Here is a 27,194-nt window from a genome sequence, read left to right as displayed (position 1 = left end):
GAACCCTGCGCGCCCTGTTGCTGGACTCCTGGAGCTCTGGAAGCCGCATGCCCCTTAACCCCGGGCACCGGGAGCCCCTTGCACTCTGTCACCAGGATTCCCATACGCCCTGTCACATGGATTACCGCACGCCATGTCACATGGATTCCTGCGCGCCCTGTCACCAGGAACCCCAGGAGCTCTGGGAGCCATGCGCCCTGATGCCGGGAACATTTCGCGCCTTTTTGCTGGACCTCGGGAGCCCAGCCCCACCCTCTGGATGCGGGGAGTCTCAGGAACCTAGTCATCGGGATTCCTGCCGCACCCTGGGAGCGCAGCGCGTCCTGTCACTGGGAACCCCGCGCGCCCTGATGCTGGAGCCCAGGGAGCCATGCGCGCCCTCCCCCCCCCAGACGCTGGTAGCCCAGCACGCCCTGACGCCAGGAATCTTGTTGCCCTGTCGCAGCACCCCGGGATCCCTGAGCGCCCTGTCACCAGGAACCCCAGGAGCCCAGGGAGCCATGCGCCCTGATGCTGGAGCCCAGAGAGTCATGCGGGCTGATGCTGGACCCCAGGAGCCCAGGGAGCCATGCGCGCCCTCCCCCCCGAACGCCGGGAGCCCTGCACGCCCTGATGCCAGGAATCTTGTTGCTGGACCCAAGTAGCCCCGCAACCTGGGATCCCCGCACACCCTGTCGCCGCACCCCAGGATCCCCACACGCCCTGTTGCCGCACCCCGGCATCCCTGAGCGCCCTGTCGCTGCACCCCGCGAGATCTGGGAGCCATGCGCAACCTACCCTTGGACACCGAGAGCCCCACGCACCCTTCACCAGGATATCCAAGCACCCTGTCACCAGGAACCCCGCACGCCCTCTCCCCTCTCCCCAGATGCCAAGAGCGCCCTGTCGCTGGGATTCCTGCTTGCCCTCCCACCACAGCCCAAGAGCCCCGCATGCCCTCCCACCCGTAGCCCCTCGCGCCCTGTTGCTGCTATCCTTCAGAAGAGTAAGCCTGTGGCATAATAGCTAACAGCTAGCCTTAATGCTTATTATAAGCTTTCTACCGGAATACTTGCAGGAAACTGGCAGGGACTGACCAAACAGTTGTCCGGGAAGTGCAAAGTGTAAAGACTGAAAGCAATTGAGACTTGAGAAAAGCGCCAATAAAGTTAGTATGCAATGACCTAAACCTTGTGAAGAACCCTCAGGAACTTCTCCCAGAAAGTAAAAATGGCAGGAAATCACCTGCATGTGTGTTAATCCTGGCAGAACGGCAAGAGCGGACAACCCAGGGACGGCACTGTCCTTCGTGTCTCACAGCGAGCAGCAAATACAGTCGGAGATGGCGGAAACGCTGACTGGAGGTGAAGCATGCCCTTTTAGCAAGAAGTGCGGAGAAAACACGAATGAGGAGAGATCCTGTCTTGAAGGCTAAATGCACTTTTGATTCCAGATGATGCAGAGTGCCCCCTAAAGCTGTACCAGTTCAAGATGGAGGAGATTGAGGGCTTCCGGTACAGATGCAGGGTGAGTTACTGTCTCTGATGCTTGGCCTCCTGGAGGGCTGGGGGATCCTGACCCTCCCTGCTGTATTTCTGTTTGCAGGACGCAATGCGTTCAGTGACCAAGCAGATGGTGCGCGAGGCTCGGCTAAAGGAGATCAAGCAGGAGCTGCTGAACTCAGAGAAGCTGAAGGTGAGCAAAATTGATCCCTGGTGGTCGGCTGTTAGGTTTAGCTTCATCTCCTAGCCTGACCAGCCCCTCCCCCACTTCTTTCCCTCAGACGTACTTTGAGGACAACCCTCGCGACCTGCAGCTCCTGCGTCACGACAAAGACCTCCAACCAGCTGTCATCAAGCCCCACCTTAGTAACGTGCCAGAGTACCTCAGTAAGGCCCCCCTCCCCATTTTCTGGATGCTAACAGTAACCACTTGTCGACTGACTCTGTGTTTTGATCTCTACAGCTCCCGAGACCCTAAAGGGGTTGCTGGACCCCCTGTCCTGCAGGAGGAGGCATAAGAGGAAGGAAACATCCCGATCAGAGGGAGTTGCTAAGACCGTTTTCAAGGTGAGGCCAGTTGAGTCCCGTTGACCTTTAACTCTATCAGAAGAGACGATCCCCCAAAACGGGAGTCCAATCAGATATCACCAAAAATCAAAATTATTTTCAGTGTAAGTATTGGCTCAATGTGTCTCTTACAGAAGAACAGCCGTGGGAAAAAAAACCCTGAAGAGCTTTTGTTTCACGGGAGGAAAAAACAGGAAGGGCAAGACGAGCTGATCCCGGACTTTTGGAGTGGGGGTAAACTTTTCTAACTGAACTTTGGGTGAAATGTTGTGCCCAAGTCTCACGCACGTTGGATAAAATGAGAAACATTAACTCCATCAGGACTGTCGATGTTCTACAAGGTTGCAGCTCCTGTAGGATCCCGATCGATGCCTTTCGTTCTGAAACCTTTCGATTCTTTTCTGAAAATAAATTCTCCATGACTCCCTTCAGTTCCGTCTGTAATGCTAACACGCTCTTCTTAACGTTAGCATGTTGGCCAATTAGCATGAGGTTCAAACTGGTAATTCGCCTTTGTTGTAAGTGTTTCATTTCCAGTTGAGTCAGATCACCAGGACAAAACTGACCTGAACGTGGCACCAGAGGACAGAAGCAGGACTCCTGCTCCTGTCAAAATGAGTTTTTAAGATTCACTTATTTTCCCCTAAATAAACTTCATAAGTAAGGAAAACAAACTGAATTGTTCCTGAAGGACACATTCTCGTCGTTCCTGCCTTTTTTTTTCCTCCAGGGTCTCCTCCCACTGTCCAAAAACACTTGGTCGCTTCATTCTCCAATCATTGCTTCCATCTGACCTTCACGGGATCCTCTACTGTCACATCAACTTACTTCCTGTTCTTCTCCCTTCATTCATGAATCTCCCTAGGCATTGAACCTCATCGTCCTTCCACCCAGATCTTCACCATACCTCCTCTGTCCATATCCAGACCATCTCGGTCTGACTTTATCTTCAAAACATCGAGCATGTGCTGCCCCTCCTTCCTGATCCTCTCTATCCTTCTCACTCCCAAAGAAAACCTCCACATATTCATCTCTGCTGCCTCCTGTCCCCTCCTCTGTCTCTAAACCAGAGAGCATGGCTGGTCTTACCACCATCTCCTCCACCTTTTAACGCTCTTATCACTTGACACCTAACTCCACTTGCTCTACTTTGCTTGTACACATTTCTTCACTTCTTCTGCACACTCTCTATGAAGTTGCCCTTAAGTACATAAAATCCTGCACTTTCTTTATCCACTCCGTTGCCTCACCATTTCACATGGGTCCCTCTCATTCACACTCATGTATTTAGTTGAGCAAACAGCCTCTCCTTTCCAGAGCATACCTCCCACCTTCAGATTCCACCTCCCAGCATCTTCATCTCAAATGACAGATCTTTCACAAATAAAATGGATGTGCTGACTGTAACAGATAGCCGCAAACAGACTCATCCAGGACTGTTGTATTTCGCTGATACTTGAGATGTGGCTCCACTCATCCATTCCAGACCTGGCAATGGAGTTCACTGCCATGACAGAGACTGTTATTCCTGTAAGAGCAAGGGACTGTGTATTTACATGAACAACTGGTGCACCAATGCCACAATCATTGATAGCCACTGCTCCTCACACTTGGAGTACATGACTGTCAAGTGCAGACCCTCGTCTCTACCACAAGAGTTTCCTGTTGCCATCGTGAATGCTGTGTTTATTGCACCGAGTTCTAATGCTAACTCTGCCCTTACCTATCTGCACAATGCCACTAGCCACCAACAGAACCAGAAAACCTATCCAGAGGTAGCCCATATGAATGCAGGGGATCTTAACCAACGATTAGAAGGTAGTGCTCCCCAAGTTCCATCACCATGTTCAATGTGCCACCAGAGGAGAAAATACTCCTACGCTACAGGGCTGCACTGCTCCCCCATCTCAGCCTACCTTATCGTTTCCCTTCTGTTGATGGTGCCTCTCAGCAGCTGCAGAACTGTTTTGAAAACAACAACCTGGATATTTTTCAAGACCAGGATTGGGAAGTGTACACCTCAACTGTGTCTTGTTACATCTAACACTGTGTTGCCACTGTCATGGTGGACAAACAAATTTGGGTGTATCCAAACCAGAACCTGTGAAGAAGCGGAGGTCGAAGTGCTCCTAAAAGACAGGAACGGTACCTTCTCATCTGGGGATAAAGCTCAGTTCAGGGCTGCCAGAGTCAGTATGACGAAAGGCGTCAGAGAGGCCAAGTTATATAAAAAGAGGGCTGAGCAGCCCAAATGACTCCAACCAAGTGGCTCTCGTTTAAACATTTATTTATTCTAGCTGTTGTCTTACATTTTTTGCTGTTAACCTCAGCAGAGGACAAATGTTTCTTGACACTTGTCATTCGTCAGCAGTCTCTGCAGAACTCAGCAGAAAAGATTTTTCAGGGAAAACACCTGAACCATCGTGAGTGTGTGTTTGTCTGAAAAAAATAAAACACTCACTTCTAAATGCCAGTTTCCCACTATTTCTTTTCTTGTGGAGCTGCTTCTATGGCCCATGAAATCACAGGAAGATTCTGTCAGGTTTTCTTTTACAACAAAATCCACAGAAAAGAAACCCCGGTTTCCAAGTAGAGATTTTCTGTCCAACAAAACAATTCAATATCAGTTGCAATAAACAGTACAAACCCCAAAGTATGTCTGTTCAAGCAGAGCAACGTAGACCTGGAAATTCTGGATGAATAAACTGCTTGTGTGTGTGTTTGAAAAGCCGCCACCAGATCGCTTCAGGTATCCGATGCAGAGAAGTGGTGTTGCATTCAGAGCCAGATCTCAGGATGATTTGTCAACGTGTTGTTGGGAAACGTGTCTTTCAGTGATGCTGAGTAGATGTTGGACGGAATGTCCGTCAGTTCAACTCATGTTTTTATGGAGTCAAATCCTTTTTAAATACACTTTTATAGTTGCTTGTCTTCAGAAATCCAATGTTAAACTCCATTCTAGATGTTGAACTCGTTGTTCCAAGTTTACGGCTGGACTGAAGATGACGTCTCCTCCTGGCCACTTCCACAATTCATCTGAAAGCCCGAGGAGACGAGAAGAACCCTGGAAGGCAGCTTTCAGGAGGAACTCACTGAGTGCACGGGTTGGTTTGTCCCTCAAGATGAGGAGGGTTTGGGATTGAGTTCCTCCAAAACTTCTGAGCTGCCGACAGCTGGAAGGTCAGAAACAAACAATTAGCTCGAATCCTGTTCCAAACTACAGGAGTCTTTTCCCTGCAGGAAACACCTCTGCTGGTTTCACATTTTGGATCTTCAGAGAGCAAGTCACTTCCAAAGAATTAAACAAAAAATGCGTCTACTTACGAGACGGAGGAGCTTCGGCTGAAATACAAAGAGAAGAGAAATAATTCAGCTTTGCCAGAAGAGTTTGCAGACGATGTGTCTCAACATGGCGAGGCTGAAAGTCGGAGCCTCGCACGGCTTCACGTTGGGACAAAGATATTTACAATGAAACAACATCGAGTCCAAGTCAAACATCTCCCTGTGGAGGTCTCTCACCAGACTTCTTCTTGTAGAAGACGTATCCAACGGCAACGACGGCGAGCAGAGCAACAACAACCACTGTGATGACGACGGGGAGGACGAGGCCAGGCTTTGCTGTCCAGCAAAACACAACACAAACAGTTTCTGGTCTTGAAATCGTCTCTCTGCTTCTCTGCGGTTCAGTTCTTGTTAACCAGTTAAGTTTGACTGATCCTGACTTGAACAATTCGGCAAGAAGAAAAAGCCCGACTGATGGCAGACATGAATCCGACACACTTTGGATCTGAAGATCTGGACGCTGATGGGAAACTAGAGGGTCGTTTCCTACCTTCATCCCCTGTGAGTCCAGTCTTACCGTTGCTCCTGATGGCGTCTCTGTCCAGGACGGTGACCATGTCCTCCTTGACACCGGAGAGCTGGAACACACACTTGTATGCGCTCAGATCTCCGGGTGTGTCCGGGAGCTTCAGGTCAGTGCTCATCTGGAAGGTTCCATTGGAGTTGGGGAGGATCTCTCCGAGCTCCTGAGGGACCTTCTCTCCGTCCTTCGTCCAGAACAGCATGGCTTCCCTGGGGAAGAAACCGGTGGCGTGGCAGGTGACCGGAGAGGAGGGCGTCTTCTGGAGGAGATGCACTCCGGGAAGATCTGGAGCGTCAAGAGAAACAGAGTTTCTGTCAACGCCTGAACTCAGAAGAACTTCCATCCACACGGAGGAGGCAGATTAGAAAGTGGGCAGGAGAAGGAAGGCAGAGACATGGAGGAAGAAGAGTGAAGGTACAAACATCACACCTTCTTCTGCTGTGGACAAATATTACTCACTGTCTCGTCTAAACTTTCAATATTTAAGAGTGAAATCAGCGAAAAAGCAGAAAGGAAGAACCCAAGAATCTGCATCCAATGAACAGGGAAGCAGGAAATAAGATCGATTGATTGATTGATTGATTGATTGATTGATTGGTGTGTGTTCATTGGACATCAAACTGGCCTGAGATGGACAATTTTACTGGAAGTCCCAAAATTGTTTCCTCAGATTCAAGAAAATAACCAAAGATTTGAAAAGAAGTCGAAACATTGTTGAGGCGACGTCAGGTCATGTGATCCCACCTGTTCTCAGCAGGGAGCTCCTCCCGTGGTCCAGATACTTCTTCACCCACTCAGGACAAAGCTTGGTGAGGTAGTGCTTCCAGTTTTCCTTTATGGCCTCGTCATTGTCCCACTTGTGTTTGGTTCTGAAAGCCTGTGGTCTCGGAGCGATCCATGTCAGTGTCTTCAGGTCAAATGAGATGAAATCTTCTCCATCATAAGCTTCTTGACGAAAACCATTCACTTCTCCAGTCTCATCGTTCCACTCACAGCCAGACATAGCCTGGAGAATGTGGACTCCTGAGAGAGACAGAAGCTGCAGTGAACCAGTGAGATCTCAGCACAGTCCGCTGTGTTTATTATGGGATGGACATAAACTCAGGGTGCAGAGCTGTGTGTGTGTGTGTGTGTGTGTGTGTGTGTGTGTGTGTGTGTGTGTGTGAACAAACCTCCAGTCTGGTTGAAAAGCTGCTTTGCAATTTCAATGTTGCCTTTGAAGGCCTGCTGGTTACTCAGTGACCTCTGGGTCTCTGTCTCCCAGTACTGTGGATCATCTGCTGTGACTTGGTCCATCCAGGCCTGTCTGGGTTCTGTTGTTCTGGTGTTGCTGTCATAGTGAGCTATTGGAACTTCATCCACCAAACCAACTTCCACAAACTCTGGGAAGTTTGGGACTTGAGAGGATGCTGTGTAGAAATTCTTCAGGGAGTGAATCACTGGAAGAAATATTTCACCGAATGATGAGGTTTTGGTGACTGAAAGTTCCATAAACAGCTTTAAGTTACTCAAAGATGTAAAAACACAGTGAATGATGGAACTATTCTAGAACTTGCTCTTTGAATTTCGCAGAAAAGCAGTTCAACATTTAGTCAGAAATACTGCAAGTCAATCTCAAAGTGAAGGATTATTTCCAGTATTTTAGGAAATGGGATGATTTCAATCTGAACAGATAAAACTCTAACATTAATAGAAAGGGACTTTATTTGAAGATCTTTGCTTCTGTCCTTCCTTCATGCTGGATTTCCTGAAAGGCCTCATATTTACTTTCACTTTCGTTTTGATTGGTCTTAAACTCCAAACAACGTCCATATTTGCTCCCATCTCCTCTGAACTCTCACTCTGAACTAAAAACTACAGTTTCCATCTGATCCTAAAGGTGAAATGTTGATGAGAAACAGGCTGAAGATCATCTTTGGACCAAACTAAAAACGAGCTGCTGCTTCAGACTCTTTGAGGAATCAAATGAAGCGAAAAGACACGGACTTACCGGCCGTCACGCTGGACGTTCCCATGACAACCAGCACAAGTAGAGAGATCTTCATCATCTCCAGGTTTGAAGAGCCTTCAGATGTTCAAGCACTGTTGTTCCCAAACACACGCTGGTCTTCCAAGTGAAGGATCTGGAGCTCAACTGAAGGATCCACTGGGGAGGAGCTGCAACGAACCCCCGTCTGAGCCAATGAGAATTCAGATCGGGCCGAAACGTCACGGGTCGCCAGGTAAACTCAAAATGCACAGGCTCGAAGCGAAAGTCAGTCAGAATGAGTCAGAATGCTTTTATGGTCATGGAAACATTGCTGTTAGTACGGTAAAATGCAAGGATATAAATTATAAAAAGTATATAATAAAAAAAAAAACAGTTTACATATCGGTGTGGGAAATACTGCGTTGTATGACGCAGTTGTTTTTATCCACTTTATGAGGCGATTTCATGATAAATAAAACTCATTTCGAGTTTCCCGCTGTTCCAAAGTCATATTAATACCGATCAAAGTTTCAATTGATGGATTTTCTGCTCTTTCTCTCCGTCCTGATCAAAATATCACGTCAAGCGTCAAAAACATGCGAGTTTCCTGTGACTGAGTTTGTCTCAGGGCGCCCCCTAGTGGACGCCTGGAGAACTGCAACCGTTTCTCAGTGGAAATGCAGTTTTGTGAATTAAAACATTTGTTCAGTTCAACTTTCTTCACATATTGTTGTTATTAATTATCAATGCTATTCGTCCGTGTGAAGGCAGCGATCGTGTTCATGTTTTCTCATAATAATAATCACGTCTACAACATTTCTATGAAATCACAATGTCCCATTTTCACAAGACACTAAATTTTGAACAAATCCTGCACTACATTGCAGCATGTTAGTAAACATACAACTATTTTTAAACATTCTCATCACATTTTGAACCTCACATCAAGTACCTGCCATCAGAAGTCTTTCATGGACTCATTTACTCATTCACTTCAATGCAAAAAAAGCCCTGTAAAAACAGTTGATGCAACTGCACTTTCATACTGCTATCACTTTTCTTTTTTTTCTTGCCACTGCACCTTCTGTCACTTGTTGACAGAACTGACAAATTGAAAGAAAATTGCGCTCTTGCCAAATCTACCTCTGCATAATTCGCCGTAGTTCTCTGTTGTTCTACTTCAATGCTCTGTATAAGAAAAAGAACAACTTTATTTATCTCGAAGGTAAATGTTGTGCCAGAGTTAAAAGAAAACATAACAATAATAAATAATACTGGAAAATTGTATTGAAAAAAAAGGGGGGGATAAGAAATATGTGTGAACATCTGGCAGTTTTGACAATAAAGTTGACTTTGACTATTTGTGACAAAATCATCCTCTTTTACATCTGATAAACATGAGATTGCTCAAGTTTTGAATTCAACTTTGCAATGGCGCTGCCACGTTTCCACCGAGAACATCTGGAATCTGAAAGAAATGGTTCGGCCGATCGGACGATAAATGCAGTGCTAAAATATGAGATTACTCAACTTTTGATTGTCTGGGCCAATACCGGGAGAAAACAGCACTAAACATCTGCCTGGTCCAAAGGAGATATAAGCTTCTCAAAAAAAAAAAACAGTAGGTGAACAACTGACCAGTGGAAAAAAACAAAACAAGAGAGTGAACCGTAAAAGAACTCCTACCTTGGCAATGTGTGTGTTGAGTTCCCAGGATTTAGTCAGTCCAGTCCAACGTGTCCCGTTCTGCTATCAGCTACGCTACTACCTGTCTACCTGACGGGCAGGATCGGAGGGTCCGACGTCTTCGTGACGGACCAATGGCGTTGGATCTGGGTCATACGGTTGGCCACAGCTCATCCACAGTCTGCACGGACTCGCCACCTCAGCGTTCTCATTCAGGTTTTTAAATTGGTGGAAGACAGAAATACCTTCATTTTCACATTCAGTTCTACACAGAGCGCAACTTCAGGGAAATTTGACCCTTGCATTTAATCCATCATGGATGAACCGTGAGCAGAAGGCAGCTAATGAGCAGCGCCAGGGGTTCAAGGTCTTGCTCAGCAAAACCTCAAATGGCCCGGTGGGAACTGAACCCAGAATGTTAAGTTCCGAGGAGAACCACTCTCACACCCTGAGCCACACCGCCCCTCAACTCCAAAGGGCTATATGCTAAGCTATCGATCTTGAAGTTAGCTGTCAGTTGTCACAGGGGGTGTGGTCAGGGAGCGGTGATTGACCGAATGATTGAACTGGGATTACATTCACCTGTTCACTGTGGCGGCTGCATGGAAAGGGAGTGAGGAGGGGAAACATCATTTTTGTTGAACGCAAACCAACTAGAAAGTGAACATTTGGAACTGCGTGCTGTGCCTCGCCTTGTCTGTCTTGGTTGTTAGTCGTTGGAATAAACAAGGCCAGACGAGGGCATGGAAGTGGACTTAGCCTCTCCTTCACTTTGTTTTTTTTCTTGGTTCGGAGTCTCTACAACTTTGTCGACAAACAAGCTACACCCAAGTGGCATCTGTGGACACAAGGATCACGTCTCACAGTGCACCACTGCAACGCCAGAGACTTGTGGTAGGACTGTATCACGCTGTGTATGTTGGCTTGAACGGAGTTTGATAGACAGCGCATCTATCGGGGAGTGCTGTTTGTATGGGAAAGTCGGCTGAGGCTATTGTTTTTCGAACACGAACTTTATTTCAGGCAGCATGAACACACAGAACGTTCGTTCTTCACTGGACACATACAAGCAGAACAACACGATGATAGAGCAGTAGCACCATCTATTGGTAAAAGTACTGCCCATTTACAACCCAAACACTATCCAGTGTCAATGCTGGAGGTTCAGTAGGCAATGGGGAGCAAAACATGGTTCTTGATATATGAAAAGGCACAATGAAATAGCAAAGTTTATCCCTGCCCAAGAGAGATATTCAGTTTTTTTTCAAACTAAATGTTTATGTAGTTTTTCTCTAAATCAATGACAGGTACATATACCACAAATAATAATGAATATGACCCAACCATCTCCGACCTTCTCTCCAAAACATCGAACATGTGCTGTTCCACCACATTTCCAGTCTTGGGCAAAGGCCCAATTCGGATAGCCACTGGATTTGAGGGCTTTACCAATATTTTGGACCTCACTTTTTCTGTATTCGGTGGTTGACGGGATGTTCTTGGTCCGGTGGTGTAGAATTCTGATAACCCCGAGTTTGTGTTCAAGGGGGTGATGTGAGTCAAAGAGTAAAAATTGATCAGTGTGTGTTGGTTTCCAGTTAGTCCTCTGTCCTGTTGAGTATGAGTGCAATAGTCCAAGAAAGGAAGTTTGCCAACAGTGATATCTTCCCTAGTGATTCTGATGATGGGATGGACATAAACTCAGGGTGCAGAAGTGTGTGTGAACAAACCTCCGGTCTGGTTAAAGAGCTGCTTTGCAGTTTAGAGGTTGACTTTGTACCACTGCTGGTTAACCAGTAACCTCTGGGTCTCTGTCTCCCAGAACTGTGGATCATCTGCTGAGACTTTGTCCATCCAGTCCTGTTTGGGTTCTTTTCTCCTGGTGTCGCTGTCGTAGTGGGTTATTGGAACTTCATCCACCAAACCAACTTCCACAAACTCTGGGAAGTTTGGGACTTGAGAGGATGCTGTGCAGAAATACTTGATGATTGCAATCTGAACAGACATAACTTCAAGATTAATAGGATGAAAGCAATTTTATTAGAAGATCTTTGCTTCTTCACATTCTTCATGGTGTATTTCCAGAATCTCTTCACATCTACAGTTAGGCCCAGGAATATTTGGACAGTGACACAATCGTCATGATTTGGGCTCTGCATGCCACCACATTGGATTTGAAATGAAACAACTACAACAGAATTGAAGTGCAGACTTTAAGGTTTAATTCAAGGGGTTGAACAAAAATATCTGAATAGCATGTAGGAATTGTAGCTACTTTTATACAAACGCTCCTCATTTCAGGGGCTCAAATGTAATTGGACAAATAAACATAACCCCTAGTAAAATGTTTATTTTCAATATTTTTTTGAGAATCCTTTGCAGTCAGTGCTTGAATTCTGGAACCCATGGGCATCACCAGACGCTTGGTTTCCTCCTTTCTGATGCTTTGCTGGGCCTTTACTGCAGCTGTCTTCAGTTGTTGCTTGTTAGTGGGTCTTTCTGCCTTCAGTTTTGTCTTGAGCAAGTAAAATGCATGCTCCATTGGGTTGAGATTTGGTGACTGACTCAGCCATTGCAGAATATTCCACTTCTTCACTTTAAAAAAACTCCTGGGTTGCTTTTGCAGTATGTTCTGGATCATTGTCCATCTGTACTGTGAAGCGACAGCCAATCAACTTTGCTGCATTTGGCTGAATCTGAGAAGAAAATATATCCCTAAACACTTCACAATTCATCCGGCTGCTTCTGTCTTTTGTCACATCATCAATAAACACAAGTGGAAGCCATGCATGCCCATGCCATCACACTGCCTCCACCAGAAGATGTGGTGTGCTTTGGATCATGAGCACTTCCAATTCTTCTTCACACTTTCTTCCTCCCATCATTCTGGTACAGGTTGATCTTAGTCCCATCTGTCCAAAGAATGCTGTTCCGGAACTGGACTGGCTTCTTCACGTGTTTTTTGTCAAAGTCAATTCTTTCTATTTTTGAGGTTGACCAATGGTTTGTACCTTGTGGTGAATCCTTTTTATTAACTCTCATCTTTATGGTAGACATAGATACTGATAGACCTACTTCCTGGGGAGTGTTCTTCACCTGAGGGGATGAATGAATGAATGAATGAATGAATTTTATTTAAGGACAGACAGTACAGTGCCATTAAACATTTCAGCATAAAACGCGATATGAGAAGATGGATGTACCAGACAGGCTTAGCAGAGTTGCTATATTGCACCCGGCTGTCCGTGGGTGGAGTAAATGTACTCCAGTGGGGAATAAAAACAATTAGTAAGTAGCTAAAACAGGTTAAAACAGGTTAAAACCGGAAAACAAGTTAAAACATGTTAAAACCAGTTAAAACCGCTTGCTTGTGGTTAGGGCCGTGATAAGAGGTTCATATCATTATTTTTTTAAATTTTTTTATGATATGCAAAAGCAGGGCGGAAGCATCAAGGAGGCTGGCGGGGCAGGTCGCTAGACAGTTTGGCTGGAGACGGAGACGGTTCTGGCTTAGTGTTGGCATATTTGTTTTCTTAGCAGGAGCTGTTTGGTGGCTTCAATGAAGCTCCGAAGACTCAAAGTTTTAACTCCTAGGGGCAGATCATTCCAGAGTTTTGGGCCGACGAAAGAGAGCGAGTTCTGACCGAAAGATGTTTTTTTGTTTGGAACGGAGCAGTTTCCCTGGGTGCCACTTCTTAGGTTGTTGTGGGATTTGTCGAAGAATTTGTCTAGGGGGCCGGGGGCTGCACCGCTTAGTATTTTGTGGACTAGGGTGAGGTTTGCTAATTCGAAGATGTGCGGGAGGGCAAGAAGATTATGTTTTTCGAGAATTCTACAGTGGTGATGTGTGAGATTTTTTTTATCTCGAATTTTTAGTGCTCTTTTGTGCACAGCTGTAATTTTGAAAATCGCATTACTAGTGGCGAAACCCCAGGTAGTGCTGCAGTATGTTATTCGGGAAATGATGAGGGCGTTATAGAATGTTTTGGCGGCATCTAGGGAGAGAGAGTCTCTTATCTGTTTGAAGGTGTTTACTGTCCTTTTCAGGTTGTGGGACAGGGCGTTGGCTTGTTTTTCGAAGTTTAGGTGGTTGTCAATGATAACGCCTAGGTATTTTGTTTCTGTGACGTTTTGGATTGGCTCATTATTAACCGTAAGAGTGAGATTGTGGTTGGGTGGTAGTGCTCTGATTGAGAACAAGACCGCCATTGTTTTTTTGACGTTGAGCGCTAAATGGTTGGTTTCTAACCAACCCGCGATTCTACTTAGAGCGCTGTTTAGGGTTGTGTTGATTTCGCTTATGCTTTTCGCATGAGCCAGGACGACTGTGTCGTCCGCATACATTTGTGTCATGATATTTGGGCAGATGCTTGGGAGGTCGTTGATGTACATACTAAATAGGAGCGGAGCTAATGTCGAACCTTGTGGCACTCCCATGGTGCGTTTTCCAAATGCGGATCCGCTTCCGTTGATATTTACGGTTTGGGTTCGGTTATTTAGGTAGGAGGCGAGCCAGTCGCGTGTGTTATTAGATAGGTTGAAGAGTTTCAATTTTTCAATGAGAGTTTTATGATTGACGGTATCAAAAGCTTTTCTGAGATCCAGAAAGATGGCGCCTACCTTAAAGCCGTTGTCTAGATGTTTTTTGATAAGTTCTATTAGATGGCAGCATGCAGTTTCGGTGGAGTATTTGGGTCTAAATCCGAATTGCATGGGGTGAAGTAGTCGGTTGGCCTCTAGATGGTTTGTTAGTTGCTTCGCTACTGTTTTTTCTATTACTTTGGAAAAAACCGGTAGGATGCTGATGGGTCTGTAGTTATTTACGTCTTGAGCGTTTCCCGCTTTATGAATCGGCGTGACCACAGATTTTTTCAGCGCCTCAGGGAAGGTGTTGTTGACAAAGGAGTTGTTGATCAGTGACGTTAGGGGGAGCACAAATGCTAATTTGTTACGTCTGACCGTGCCGGCATCGATGTTATATATGTCCTTGGCTCTGGAGTTCGAGAGCAATGTGATGTAGTTTAGGGTCTCTAACTGTGTTATTGGTAAGAGCTCAAGGGGTGGTGTTTGGAAAAGGGGGGCCGAGACAGAGATAACACCGTCCGCCATTGGACAGATGTTGAGGAAGTGTTTGTTAAATGCATCGGCAACTGCGATGCTGTCTGTGATGAGTTCGCCTTCCATATTCAACTGTAGATTTTTTGAGCTTTTAGCTGGTTTGCCCGATAGTTTGTCAATCTGTTGCCAAAGTCATTTACTATTTCCTTTGGCTGTGTGAATTAGCGTTAGGAAATAGTTTGCTTTGGCCAGTCTGAAGGCAGCGATCGTTTTATTTCTGAGTGATTTGAAAAGGAGGTGGTCAGATTGTCTTTTCGCTTTGATATATCGTTTTAGTGCCAGGTCGCGTTTTTTCATGATTGCCTTTAAGTTGTCGCTGAACCATGGCAATTTTTTCTGCTTCTTGCAGGCTTTCGGGAGTACGGAGTGTTTATTAATTTTATCAGTTGTGTTGGCGATGATTGCTTCACAGAGTGCATCACGGTTCGTTTCCATTATCATCTCAACCCATGGAATTCCTTCAATATCGTTGTCTAGTTGTGGAAAATTTTTTGGGGGGACGAAAGGGGTTTTTCTGAGAGACTGAGGGATATTTTTGGAGTTGTTGATTTTCCTGATTAAGGGGATGAGATTGTGATCTGATAGGCCCGTCGATAAATTGTAGGTTTTGGTGATTCGTTCGGGCTTATTTGTGAATATTAGATCAATTGTAGAGTTGGAGAATTTGGAGATTCTGGTTGGGGAGTTAATGAGTTGGGTGAGGCCTGACTTTGAGCAGGTCTGTTTGAGCTTTGAACTGGTCTGTTTACTTTGCCAGTTAATATTGAAATCGCCAATTATGATTTGTCTCCCAGAGTTTTAATGATGTGGTTCAGTTGGGTGAAGTCATTGTCATTTTCTTTGGGTGGTTTGTATATGACAACGATATTCAAGGGCATCTTGTTTGCAAAAACAATTTTTATACCTAAACATTCCATACATCCATCTGGGAGTGTGATCTCTTCACATTGAAATGTGTCTTTGATATAAAACACTATTCCACCACCTCTCTTGGGGCGGTCTTTTCTAAAGATTTTAAAACCAGGAAAAGTGACAAGGTTACTCTCAATTGAAGCAGATAACCAGCTTTCAGAAAGGGCTAGAAAGTCTAAATTTGTGTTTGATAGCAAGATTTCAAGTTGTGCTTTCTTTGGTAACATGCTGCGTATGTTAAGATGACCACCAATTAAACCTTTGTGTTTGAAGTTGGGATTCCATATTATATTGGCGTGGTTAACCCTTTGGAATATTTTATAAGTGTTTTGAAAATGACAGACTGCCGGGTGCAGTTGTTGCTTTGCGCCAGCAGGGGGCACTGGTGAACGATTTGAGTGCGTTGCTTGTGGTGATCCGGCAGGGGGCAGTATTGTTTCACTGATGGGTGTAACACTAGAAGCTCTTGATGTTCTCGCCAGAGTTACTGTGTCCTGTTTTGATGGGCCTTCCGTGTCTCCGTTGGGAAGAGATGATTTGAGTTCACATATGAGGTCCTCTCCCTCGTTGGAATCCAAATTTGCGACGTCATACTCGTACAAGGGCTTGTGATGGGGGGTTGGTGTGGAGTCGAGGAGTCGCTGCCCAGGCCTCATCAGAACCTTGGTTCTGGTGGCGCCTGGGCACCGCTGATCGCGTCATTGTTTGAGATATTGGAGAATATTCTCCCTGATGATCTCGGCACCGCGGTAATTGATTCGCTCCCCGTATGCAAAAAGTTCTGGGCGTTTCCAGAACGAGTCGAAATTGTGTATGTATCCGTGACCGGATCCATCGATTGATGTGTTCCATATAAACGACTGAATTTTTCGGAACCGTCCCGAGGTGCCGGGAAGGTTCCGGAAAGGATACAATGGCAGTTGAATTCATTATTAATTTGGCGCGTGAGACTTTTTAATTGGGTCATCAATGCCCAATTTTGTCTGCGCCTGGCGTCATTGTTCCCGGCGTGAATGATAACGGTTCGTGTTTTGGGGTGTTCCGTGAGAATCAGAGGGACGTGCCGTTTAATATCTGCGATGTTTGCATCGGCAAAAGAGTGAGTTATAGTTTCGGGTAGTGAAATCGAACTTACATTTTGGTCACCGTTTAGCAGTCTTTTAGGAACTGTTTTATGAGGTGGGAACTGTTTTGGGGTGTTAGTGGTGGTCTTGTGACTGTCGACGTCTCGTCTCGGCGTGCGGCTCCGAACAGCATTTTTGAGGAGTTGAAGTCTTTTGTTGGTGGAATTGCGACGAGAAGGGAGCGTACCTCCCGGCGCTGGGAGTGGTGGGAAAGCCGATTCACTGTTCAGTCTCAGCGGGGTGCTGGCTTTCCTCTCCCGCATGGGGTATGGATCTCTGACTGGGTCCCAAGGAAGTGTGTCTTCCAAATCCTCTCTACTACCGAAAGAGGTGGCTTTGAGTGGGCCGAAGACCACTGTGTCGTCTTGGGTTGTTCTTGATGTGCATTTCGCTTCCGAGCCGGTGGAGAGTGATGTCTCTATATCGCGCAAAAAGTCTTCTCCTTCGTTAATCGCCCGGAGGGTGTCAATTCTCTTTTCCGGAACCGCGATACGCTTGAGCAATTTCTCACAATTCTGACAGGCGCTGTCGTCCGGGTGGCATTGGTTTGCGAGCGGGGAGTGGGGCGGCATGGTGCTGGCGGGGGAGCGGAGGTTGACGGGCGGGGGAGATGTTAGGTCCTCGGCAGCCACAGTGAAAATCAGCAGGCTCTCTCTTACCTCCAGCCCCGTGGGCGGCGAACACGCCGCGTGACGGAACCACGGGGAGGTAGGCAGGGAGCCGGGCAGTTATGCGCGGGGCCGCAGGTCGATCAGCTAGTAGTGGCTAGCTGCTAGCAAGTTGCCGGTGGAGAGTGATGGCGAGAGTGATGCAAACGTAAAGCAGCTTTTACCGCACAGAGACAAGCGTTGTGCTACAGTTTTGCAAGCAGTGCTCTAACCTTTGTTACGGCAGCAGCAAAACAAAAAGGTAAACTCACTTCTTCGGAGGAACCTGTCGAGCTCCAGCGGCGCGGTCTATGGTGGTGACGCCAATTCACTGAAAGAAGAATAGCCAGTGTCCTGGCGGCGGGTTCTTGCTCCAGGCAGTTGCAGTTGTGAAGGGGTTTTTTCTTCACCATGGAAAGGATTCTGCAATCATCCACCCCTGTTGTCTCCTGTGGAGCTAAGGCCCTTTTTGAGTTCCCAAACTCACCAGTGCACTTTTTTTTTTCAGATTTGGCTACTTTTAACATTTCTGCTATCTCTTTTTTTCGGCCTCAGGTTGGTCTGTTTCACCTCCATTGAGAGGTCCTTTGACCACATGTTGTGTGTTCACAGAAGCCGCTTCCACCTCTTTTGTTTTTTCTAAAATGCAGCTGGAGGACAGCAGCCTGTTGCAGCAGCTCCTACTGTCTTTAATTCTGTCTCTTTATTTCCTTAACTTATTTATTGACCTGTCCACTCTTCTTTCACGTGTGTGACAAGATACCGTTTCTCTAATGCACTGTGTTGTTTGCCACGGTGTTCCTCCTGCCAATACTAAAGGCAATAATAAGCCTGCTCCTAAGCTTCTAGCCTTACTTCCATTCCACCTGGTCTCCTGGACACACAATATATCCACCTTCCTTCTCTGCATCATGTCGACCAACTCTCTACCTTTTCCTGTCATAGTTCCTATAGCCCCCCCCGCCCCCCTTGCAACTCGCACCATAACCTGGTACTCGTGGACACTGGTGGTGAAGCAGCAGGCGGCCAGCACCAGGTCTGTGAAGATCTGGTCCAAAGCCACAGAGAAGGCATTGTTGGAGTGCTTCAACGCCACCGACTGGAGCCTTTTTGAAAGGACTTTGGTGACAACATCAAGGGCCTCTCCCGTTGCATAACAGACTATATCACAATAAAAGGTCTGTTGTTTCAATAACAACAAGCCATGGATCAACAAGGACATCAAAGGCCTCCTTAACAACAAGAAGAAGAGAGCCTTCATGGCTAAGGACCACCAGACCCTCAGGGCTGTCCAGACTAGATGATGGGGAAACTATGGGAGGCACAGGCAGTACATGGGTGTGGAGGATGCACTCATCTCTCTCACTCATAGAGCCCTATCTCATGTGGAGCGTACAGTAAGCAATGTGAGAGTCACCTTTTTTGACTTTTCCAGTGACTTCAACAGTGCCGTCAACCCACCCTCCTCAAGGACAAGCTGCAGAGTATGCAACTTCACCCTCACATCACTGCCTGGATCCTTCATTACCTAATCGTACTGCTGCAGTATGTCAGGGTGGATGGGTGTGTTTCCGAGGCCATGGCGTGCAGCAGAGGAGTACCCAAGGTACTGTCCTGTCTCCATTCCTCTTCACCCTCTTCTCCTCCACCTTCCGGTACAACTCCAGTTCCTACCACCTGCAGAAGTTCTCCGATGACTCTTCCATTGTTGGATGCATCAACCAGAGACCAGAACCACTTCCTAGTCAACATCTCCAAGACCAAGGACGTGGTTGTGGGCTTTCGGAAGAATCAGAGATGTACCATCTTCAATGGGTGGCAGTGGGGAAGGTGAAGGACAAATTGGGAGTGATCCTGAACAATCCTTCCCATCCCCTGCACCACGAACTGTTGCTGATGGGATGCTCCTTCAGCCAACGGTTCATCTCACCCCGAACGCAGAACCAAAATGCTTTAGACGCTCCTTTGTGCCTGGAGAACAACAGTATGGACGACACACAACTCTGACCAGCCTGAGGTGCATCTGTGCTGCTTCCACAATCTCACTACCTCACCCATGTACATGTCATGCCCTAACTCTGCTGTCTTTCTTACTCTTGTTCGTCCCAGGCCGCACAAATTCTGCCTATTTTTGTTTATTCGTATTCTTGTTATTGCTATTGTCGCTCTACTTATACTGTCATTAAGATCTGGTTGTGTATTTTTCACCCTTACTGTTCCATTATGTTGTCTCAATGAAAGAGAGGCAAGAGTAGAAGAGGGGACTATAGTAGACCACAAAGTAGCACAAATTAGTAAAAGTGAAGTGAGGATGGCATTGAAGAGGATGAAGAGTGGAAAAGCAGTTGGTCCTGATGATATACCTGTGGAGGTGTGGAAGTGTCTAGGAGAGGCAGCGGTAGATTTTCGGACTAGATTATTCAACAGGATCTTAGAGAGTGAGAAGATGCCTGAAGAATGGAGACAAAGTGTGATGGGGCCTATTTTTAAGACTAAAGGGGATGTGCAGAATTGCGGCAACTATAGAGGGATAAAGTTGCTGAGCCATACAATGAATTTATGGGAAAGAGTAGTGGAAAGTAGTCTGAGAGCAGAAGTCAGCGTTTACGAACAGCAGTATGGCTTCATGCCTAGAAAGAGTACTACAGATGCAGTATTTGCGTTGAGAATGCTAATACAGAAGTACAGAGAAGGCCAGAGGGAGCCGCATTGTGTTTTTGTGGACCGAGAAAAAGCATATGACAGGGTGCCAAGAGAGGCGCTCTGGTATTGTATGAGGAAGTCTGGAGTGGCAGAGAAGTATGTTTGACTGGTGCAGGACATGTATGCTGGCTGTGAGACAGTGGTGCGGTGTGCTGTAGTTGTTACAGAGAAGTTCAAGGTGAACGTGGGACTCCATCATGGTCTTGTTTGCAGAGGTGATGGACAGGCTGACAGATGAGGTTAGACAGGAATCCCCATGGACCACGATGTTTGTGGATGACATTGTGATCTGTAGTGAGAGCAGGCAGCGGGGAGAGGAAAATCTAGAGAGGTGGAGGTATGCTCTGGAAAGGAGAGGAATGAAAGTTAGTCGCAGCAAGACAGATTATATGTGTGTGAATGAGAGGAACCCGGGTGGAACGGTGAGGCTACAGGGAGTGGAGATCAAGAAGCTGGAGGATTTCAGATACTTAGGGTCAACAGACCAGAGCAAAGGAGAGTGTGGAAAAGAGGTGAAGAGACGGGTCCAAGCAGGTTGGAATGGGTGGAGAAAAGTGTCAAAGGGTACTATGTGATAGAAGACTGTCGGCCAGAATAAAAGGAAAGGTATATAAGACAGTGGCGAGACCAGCGCTGATGTATGGACTAGGAACTGTTACAATCCCCAAAAGACAGCAGGCAGAACTAGAGGTTGCAGAGATGAAGATGTTGAGGTTCTCTTTGGGAGTGACCAGGATGGAGAGGATCAGGAATGAGTCTATCAGAGGAACAGCACATGTTAGATGTTTTGGAGAGAAGGTCAGAGAAGCCAGACTGAGATGGTTCGGACATGTGCAGAGAAGGGATAGAGAATATATTGGTCGACGGATGCTGGAATTGGAGCTGCCAGGAAAGAGGTCTTGAGGAAGACCAAAGAGGAGATTTATGGACGTAGTGAGAGAGGACATGAAGGTAGTTGGTTTGAGAGAGGATACGGAGAATAGGGTTCGATGGAGACTGTTGATTCGCTGTGGCGACCCCTGAAGGGAAAAGCCAAAAGAAGAAGAGGTAGTCCAGAAGTCATACTGCTGCTCACACAGGCTGATTTTTGCTCTTAGTCACTATGCTTTCCCATAACTTCATTGTATGTCTCATCAACATTGTCCCTCCATAGTTGCCGCAATTCTTTACATCCCCGATATTCTTAAAAATGGGCACCATCACACTTCGTCTCCATTCTTCGGGCATCTTCTTACTGTCTAAGATCCTGTTAAATAATATAGTCAAAAACTCTACCGCTGCTTCTCCTAGATACCTCCACAGGTATATCATCAGGAACAACTGACTTCAATGCCTTCCTCACTTTTCCTAATCTCTGCTACTTTGTGGTCTACAGTAGTCACCTCTTCTACCCTTGTCTCTCTTTCATTTCCCTCATTCATCAGCACTTCAAAGTACTCCTCCTATCTTCACATCACTCTCCTAGCATCTGTCAATACATTTCCCTCACTATCCTTAATCACCCGGATCTGTTGTATATCCTTTCCATATTCATTTCTCTGTTTTGCCAACCTGTATTGATCATTCTCTCCCTCCTTGCTGTTCATCCAAGCATACAAGTCATCATACTCCCTTTGTTTTGCTTTTTGCTACCTCTATCTTTACGCAGTATTGCCCTGTACTCCTGTCTGTTCTCCTCACTCCCCTCGGTGTCCCGCTTCTTTGCTGACCACTTTCTCTGTATATATTCCTGCACTTCCTCATTCCCCCACTAAGTGTCCTTATGTACTTTCCTCCCAAATGATACACCAAGTACTCTCCTACCTGTCTCTCTGATAACCTTAGCTTTAGTTGTCCAATCATCTCCAAGCTCTCCCTGACCACCTAGAGCCTTTCTCAGTTCCCCCCTGAAAACCATACAACACTTCTGCCTTTTCAGCTTCCACCACTTTGTCCTCTGCTCTGCCTTTGTCTTCTTGATCGTCCTTGTCCCCAAAGTCATCCTACAAACCACCATCCTATGCTGTCTGGGTATGCTCTCACCCACCCTATGTCCCTGTCTCTTCTGGAAAAAAGTGTTCACTACAACCATTCCCATCCTTTTTGCAGAGTCTACCACCATCTGTCCCTCTGTGATCCTATCCTATATACCAAATCTGCCCATAACTTCTTCATCCCCTCTATTGCCCTCACCAACAAGCCCATTGAAGTTTGCACCAATTACCACTCTCTCATCTCTGGGGATATTCTGCATCACTTCATTCATCTCCTTCCAGAACTACTACTTCTCCTCCAACTCACATCCTACCTGCAGGACATAGACACTAACAGCATTGAGCATCACACCTTCAATTTCCATTTTCAGACTCATAAGTGTATCTGACATTCTTTTCACCAGCAGAATATTCCTAACAAACTCCTTCTTCAAGATAAATCCTACTTCATTTATTTTCCTGTCAGTACCATGATAGTACAATTTAAAGCCTGCTCCTAAGTTTCTAGCCTTACTTCCTTTCCACCTGGTCTCTTGGACACACAGTATATCCACCTTCCTTCTCTGCATCATGTCGACCAACTCTCTACCTTTTCCTGTCTTAGTCCCTGTATTCAAAGTCCCTACTCTCAGTCCCAGACTCTTGCCTTTCCTCTTCACTCTCCGCTTCTGAACACACCTTCTTCCTCTCCTTTTTGACCTACATTAGCCAGTTTCAATGGTATCCTGTAGGTCATCAGTGCCAATGGCAGTCGTTGACCTGGGCCTTGACAGATCCCGTATGAGATTATTACGTTTGATTTGCATGTTTGGTTTTGGCTCAAGGAGACACTGGCCCGTGCTGCCCTGAGGCTGCATCATTGTGTATTCACAAATATTCTGGTTAAATCTGCAAGCCTTTATCGAGAGAATTGGATTCTCACTGCAACTGCTGGGTAAGGGCATTTTTCTTTACGATGAAGACCACACCAAGGAAAAGGACTTCATTTTTTTTTTTTTTTTGTAAAACTTGTTCTATTTTTTGGAAAATTTCACATTCATAAAAGAAAATGGACTAACAGCAAACAAAACTTCAGTCTTTCTACAGGAAATGTATGAATACGGCACCGTTATAAATGGACTTCAAAACCCCGGTTCAAAAATAACTTTATTTAGGAAAAAATTGTTTAATTTTTGTGTGTATGTGTATACATGTGTATATGCTACCCCTGGCTAAATGACTTCCTGTGTATATATTTGTCAATTAAAAAATTACCAAGCGAGCAAAAATATATAATCCTCAGTTTATAGAAACCCCTGTATAACTTCCACAGGATGAATGCCATAGCTTAAGCATGAAAAGAAACAGCCCTTCAAGTCTCTCACAAGTCTCTCACAGCACAAGTGTCACTATTGACCCTATAAAATGAAACAAATATAGAATGCAATTCATTTGAAATCACCAAAAGGACAGGCCTTCCCAGCATTACAATTTTGCTAATGACCCTGAGACACTGCTTGATTTTTGTTTGAGGAACTAGCCTCCTCCTGGAGGACTTTTTAGTTTTGGATTCCCTCAAGGCAGTTAAACTACTTGTAGTAGACTGACAAGACTTGTGGAAAACACTTCTCACACCTGCTCACATTGAAGGACTAATTTTTAGAGTTCAGTCTCTGAGCAGGATGGGACTCCAGGAGCTCTGGGAGCCGAGTGCCCCTTAACCCCGGGCGCTGGGAGCCCCGTGCACTCTTTCACCAGGATTCCCGTGCGCCCTGTCCCCAGGAACCCCGCGTGCCCTGTTGCTGGACCCCAGGAGCTCCGGGAGCCACGCACCCTGATGCCAGGAACATTGTGCGCCTTATTACCGGATCCCAGGAGCCCCGCCCCACCCTCCGGAAGCTGGGAGTTTCAGGCACCCTGTAACCGGGATTCCTGCCGCACCCTGGGAGCCCAGTGCGTCCTGTCACTGGGAACCCCATGTGCCCTGATGCTGGAGCCCAGGGAGCCATGCGGCCTGCTGCTGGAGCCCAGGGAGAAATGGGCCCCCTCCCCCCCAGATGCCAGGAGCCCCGCACGCCAGGATCCCTGCGCGCCCTGTCGCTTCACCCCGGGAGCCCACTGCGTTCTGTTCTTGGGAAACCTCGCGTGTGCTGATGCTGGACCCCAAGGGCTCCGGGAGTCGTGCGCCCCCCACCGCCAGACGCCGGAAGCCCCGTTCAACCTTCATCAGGATTCCCGAGCACCCTGTCAAGAGGAACCCCGCGCGCCCTGTTGCTGGACTCCTGGAGCTCCGGGAGCCGCATGCCCCTTAACCGGGCGCCGGGGGCCCTTGCACTCTGTCACCAGGATTCCCATGCACCCTGTCACATGGATTCCCGCGCGCCATGTCACATGGATTCCTGCGCGCCCTGTCACCAGGAACCCCAGGAGTTCTGGGAGTCACACGCCCTGATGCTAGGAACATTGCGCGCCTTGTTACCGGAGCCCCACCCCACCCTCCGGAAGCCGGGAGTTTCAGGCACCCTGTAACTGGGATTCCTGCCGCACCCTGGGAGCCCAGTGCGTCCTGTCACTGGGAACCCCACGTGCCCTGATGCTGGAGCCCAGGGAGCCAAGCGGCCTGATGCTGGACCCCAGGAGCCCAGGGAGCAATGGGCCCCCTCTCCCCCAGATGCCAGGAGCCCCGCACGCCAGGATCCCTGCGCGCCCTGTCGTCTCTCCCCGGGAGCCCACTGCATCCTGTTCTTGGGAACCCCCGCATGTGCTGATGCTGGACCCCAGGAGCCCACTGCGTGCTGTCTCTGGGAACCCCACGCGTGCTGATGCTGGACCCCAAGGGCTCCGGGAGTCGTGCGCCCACCACCCCCAGACGCCGGAAGCCCCGCGCACCCTTCATCACGATTCCCGAGCACCCTGTCAACAGGAACCCTGCGCGCCCTGTTGCTGGACTCCTGGAGCTCCGGAAGCCGCATGCCCGTTAACCCCGGGCACCGGGAGCCCCTTGCACTCTGTCACCAGGATTCCCATGCGCCCTGTCATATGGATTTCCGCACGCCATGTCACATGGATTCCTGCGCGCCCTGTCACCAGGAACCCCAGGAGCTCTGGGAGCCATGCGCCCTGATGCCGGGAACATTGCGCGCCTTATTGCTGGACCCCAGGAGCCCAGCCCCACCCTCTGGATGCGGGGAGTCTCAGGAACCTAGTCATCGGGATTCCTGCCGCACCCTGGGAGCCCAGCACGTCCTGTCACTGGGAACCCCGCGCGCCCTGATGCTGGAGCCCAGGGAGCCATGCGCCCTGATGCTGGAGCCCAGAGAGCCATGCGGGCTGATGCTGGACCCCAGGAGCCCAGGGAGCCATGCGCGCCCTCCCCCCCCAGACGCTGGGAGCCCAGCACGCCCTGACGCCAGGAATCTTGTTGCTGGACCCAAGTAGCCCCGCAACTTGGGATCCCCGCACGCCCTGTCGCAGCACCCCGGGATCCCTGAGCGCCCTGTCACCAGGAATCCCAGGAGCTCTGGGAGCCATGCGCCCTGATGCCGGGAACATTGCGCGCCTTATTGCTGGACCCCAGGAGCCCCGCCCCACCCTCCGGATGCCAGGAGTCTCAGGCACCTTGTCACCGGGATTCCTGCCGCACCCTGGGAGCGCAGCGCGTCCTGTAACCAGGGACCCCGCGCACCCTGATGCTGGGGCCCAGGGAGCCATGCGCGCCCTGGGAGCCACGCTCAACCTACCCTTGGACTCCTGGAGCTCCGGGAGCCGCATGCCCCTTAACCGGGCGCCGGGGGCCCTTGCACCCTGTCATATGGATTCCCGCGCGCCATGTCACATGGATTCCTGCGCGCCCTGTCACCAGGAACCCCAGGAGCTCTGGGAGCCATGCGCCCTGATGCCGGGAACATTGCGCGCCTTATTGCTCGACCCCAGGAGCCCCGCCCCACCCTCCGGATGCCAGGAGTCTCAGGCACCTTGTCACCGGGATTCCTGCCGCACCCTGGGAGCGCAGCGTGTCCTGTCACCAGGGACCCCGCGCACCCTGATGCTGGGGCCCAGGGAGCCATGCGCGCCCTGGGAGCCACGCTCAACCTACCCTTGGACTCCTGGAGCTCCGGGAGCCGCATGCCCCTTAACCGGGCGCCGGGGGCCCTTGCACCCTGTCATATGGATTCCCGCGCGCCATGTCACATGGATTCCTGCGCGCCCTGTCACCAGGAACCCCAGGAGTTCTGGGAGTCACGCGCCCTGATGCCAGGAATATTGCGCGCCTTGCCCCACCCCACCCTCCGGATGCCAGGAGTCTCAGGAACCTTGTCACCGGGATTCCTGCCGCACCCTGGGAGCCCAGCACGTCCTGTCACTGGGAACCCCGCGCGCCCTGATGCTGGAGCCCAGGGAGCCATGCGCCCTGATGCTGGAGCCCAGAGAGCCATGCGGGCTGATGCTGGACCCCAGGAGCCCAGGGAGCCATGCGCGCCCTCCCCCCCCAGACGCTGGGAGCCCAGCACGCCCTGACGCCAGGTATCTTGTTGCTGGACCCAAGTAGCCCCGCAACCTGGGATCCCCGCACGCCCTGTCGCCGCACCCAGGATCCCCAAACGCCCTGTTGCCGCTCCCCGGCATCCCTGAGCGCCCTGTCGCTGCACCCCGCGAGATCTGGGAGCCACGCGCAACCTACCCTTGGACACCCGGAGCCCCACGCACCCTTCACCAGGATATCCAAGCACCCTGTCACCAGGAACCCCGCACGCCCTCTCCCCAGATGCCGGGAGCCTCAAGCGCCCTGTCGCTGGGATTCCTGCTTGCCCTCCCATCGCACCCCAGGAGCCCCGCATGCCCTCCCACCCGTAGCCCCTCGCGCCCCGTTGCTGCTATCCTTCAGAAGAGTAAGCCTGTGGCATAATAGCTAACAGCTAGCCTTAATGCTTATTATAAGCTTTCTACCGGAATACTTGCAGGAAACTGGCAGGGACTGACCAAACAGTTGTCCGGGAAGTGCAAAGTGTAAAGACTGAAACCAATTGAGAAAAGCGCCAATAAAGTTAGTATGCAATGACCTAAACCTTGTGAAGAACTTCTCCCAGAAAGTAAAAATGGCAGGAAATCACCTGCATGTGTGTTAATCCTGGCAGAACGGCAAGAGCGGACAACCCAGGGACGGCACTGT

General features: G+C 48.5%; 3 protein-coding genes across 3 annotated transcripts; 1 reads left to right on the top strand and 2 right to left on the bottom strand.

Annotated features, from left to right (window-relative positions):
• Window positions 1-1,429: 1,429 nt before the first annotated feature.
• LOC147231390 (putative ATP-dependent RNA helicase DDX56) lies at window positions 1,430-2,072 on the top strand. The gene is made up of 4 exons (XM_086152985.1): window positions 1,430-1,506; window positions 1,585-1,674; window positions 1,763-1,868; window positions 1,945-2,072. The coding sequence occupies exons 1-4, from the start codon at window positions 1,471-1,473 to the stop codon at window positions 2,070-2,072; spliced, it is 360 nt and encodes a 119-aa protein (XP_086009111.1). The 5' UTR covers window positions 1,430-1,470.
• A 2,246-nt stretch (window positions 2,073-4,318) lies between these two features.
• LOC147231389 (HLA class I histocompatibility antigen, alpha chain F-like) lies at window positions 4,319-6,641 on the bottom strand. The gene is made up of 4 exons (XM_086152774.1): window positions 5,908-6,641; window positions 5,568-5,666; window positions 5,373-5,390; window positions 4,319-5,221 (listed from the first exon to the last, which is right to left on the bottom strand). The coding sequence occupies exons 1-4, from the start codon at window positions 6,254-6,256 to the stop codon at window positions 5,166-5,168; spliced, it is 522 nt and encodes a 173-aa protein (XP_086008900.1). The 5' UTR covers window positions 6,257-6,641; the 3' UTR covers window positions 4,319-5,165.
• Window positions 6,642-6,643: 2 nt separating this feature from the next.
• LOC147231388 (class I histocompatibility antigen, F10 alpha chain-like) lies at window positions 6,644-8,445 on the bottom strand. The gene is made up of 3 exons (XM_086152772.1): window positions 7,904-8,445; window positions 7,086-7,352; window positions 6,644-6,936 (listed from the first exon to the last, which is right to left on the bottom strand). Exons 1-3 carry the CDS (start codon window positions 7,959-7,961, stop codon window positions 6,644-6,646), a joined length of 618 nt encoding a protein of 205 aa, XP_086008898.1. The 5' UTR covers window positions 7,962-8,445.
• Window positions 8,446-27,194: the final 18,749 nt, after the last annotated feature.

The sequence above is a fragment of the Fistularia commersonii genome, chromosome 9 (assembly GCF_037954325.1).
Source record: "Fistularia commersonii isolate RoL2024-O1a breed Wild chromosome 9, RoL_Fcom_v1.0, whole genome shotgun sequence".
Taxonomy (NCBI): Eukaryota; Metazoa; Chordata; class Actinopteri; order Syngnathiformes; family Fistulariidae; genus Fistularia; species Fistularia commersonii.
The sequence above is the reverse complement of the archived record's forward strand: the minus strand, read 5'-3'. Positions and strand labels throughout refer to the sequence as shown.

What these genes read in the sequence shown, in the direction of transcription:
- LOC147231390 (XM_086152985.1), top strand. Translation starts at nt 1,471, where the DNA reads ATGGAGGAGATTGAGGGCTTCCGGTACAGATGCAGG. An exon ending in GCTTCCGGTACAGATGCAGG is followed by an intron (nt 1,507 to 1,584) that starts GTGAGTTACTGT and finishes TTCTGTTTGCAG; the next exon opens with GACGCAATGCGTTCAGTGAC. An exon ending in TGAACTCAGAGAAGCTGAAG is followed by an intron (nt 1,675 to 1,762) that starts GTGAGCAAAATT and finishes TCTTTCCCTCAG; the next exon opens with ACGTACTTTGAGGACAACCC.
- LOC147231388 (XM_086152772.1), bottom strand. Translation starts at nt 7,961, where the DNA reads ATGATGAAGATCTCTCTACTTGTGCTGGTTGTCATGGGAACGTCCAGC. An exon ending in AACGTCCAGCGTGACGGCCG is followed by an intron (nt 7,353 to 7,903) that starts GTAAGTCCGTGT and finishes TATTTCTTCCAG; the next exon opens with TGATTCACTCCCTGAAGAAT. An exon ending in GCTTTTCAACCAGACTGGAG is followed by an intron (nt 6,937 to 7,085) that starts GTTTGTTCACAC and finishes TGTCTCTCTCAG; the next exon opens with GAGTCCACATTCTCCAGGCT.
- LOC147231389 (XM_086152774.1), bottom strand. Translation starts at nt 6,256, where the DNA reads ATGGAAGTTCTTCTGAGTTCAGGCGTTGACAGAAACTCTGTTTCTCTT. An exon ending in AGACGCCATCAGGAGCAACG is followed by an intron (nt 5,667 to 5,907) that starts GTAAGACTGGAC and finishes TTTGCTGGACAG; the next exon opens with CAAAGCCTGGCCTCGTCCTC.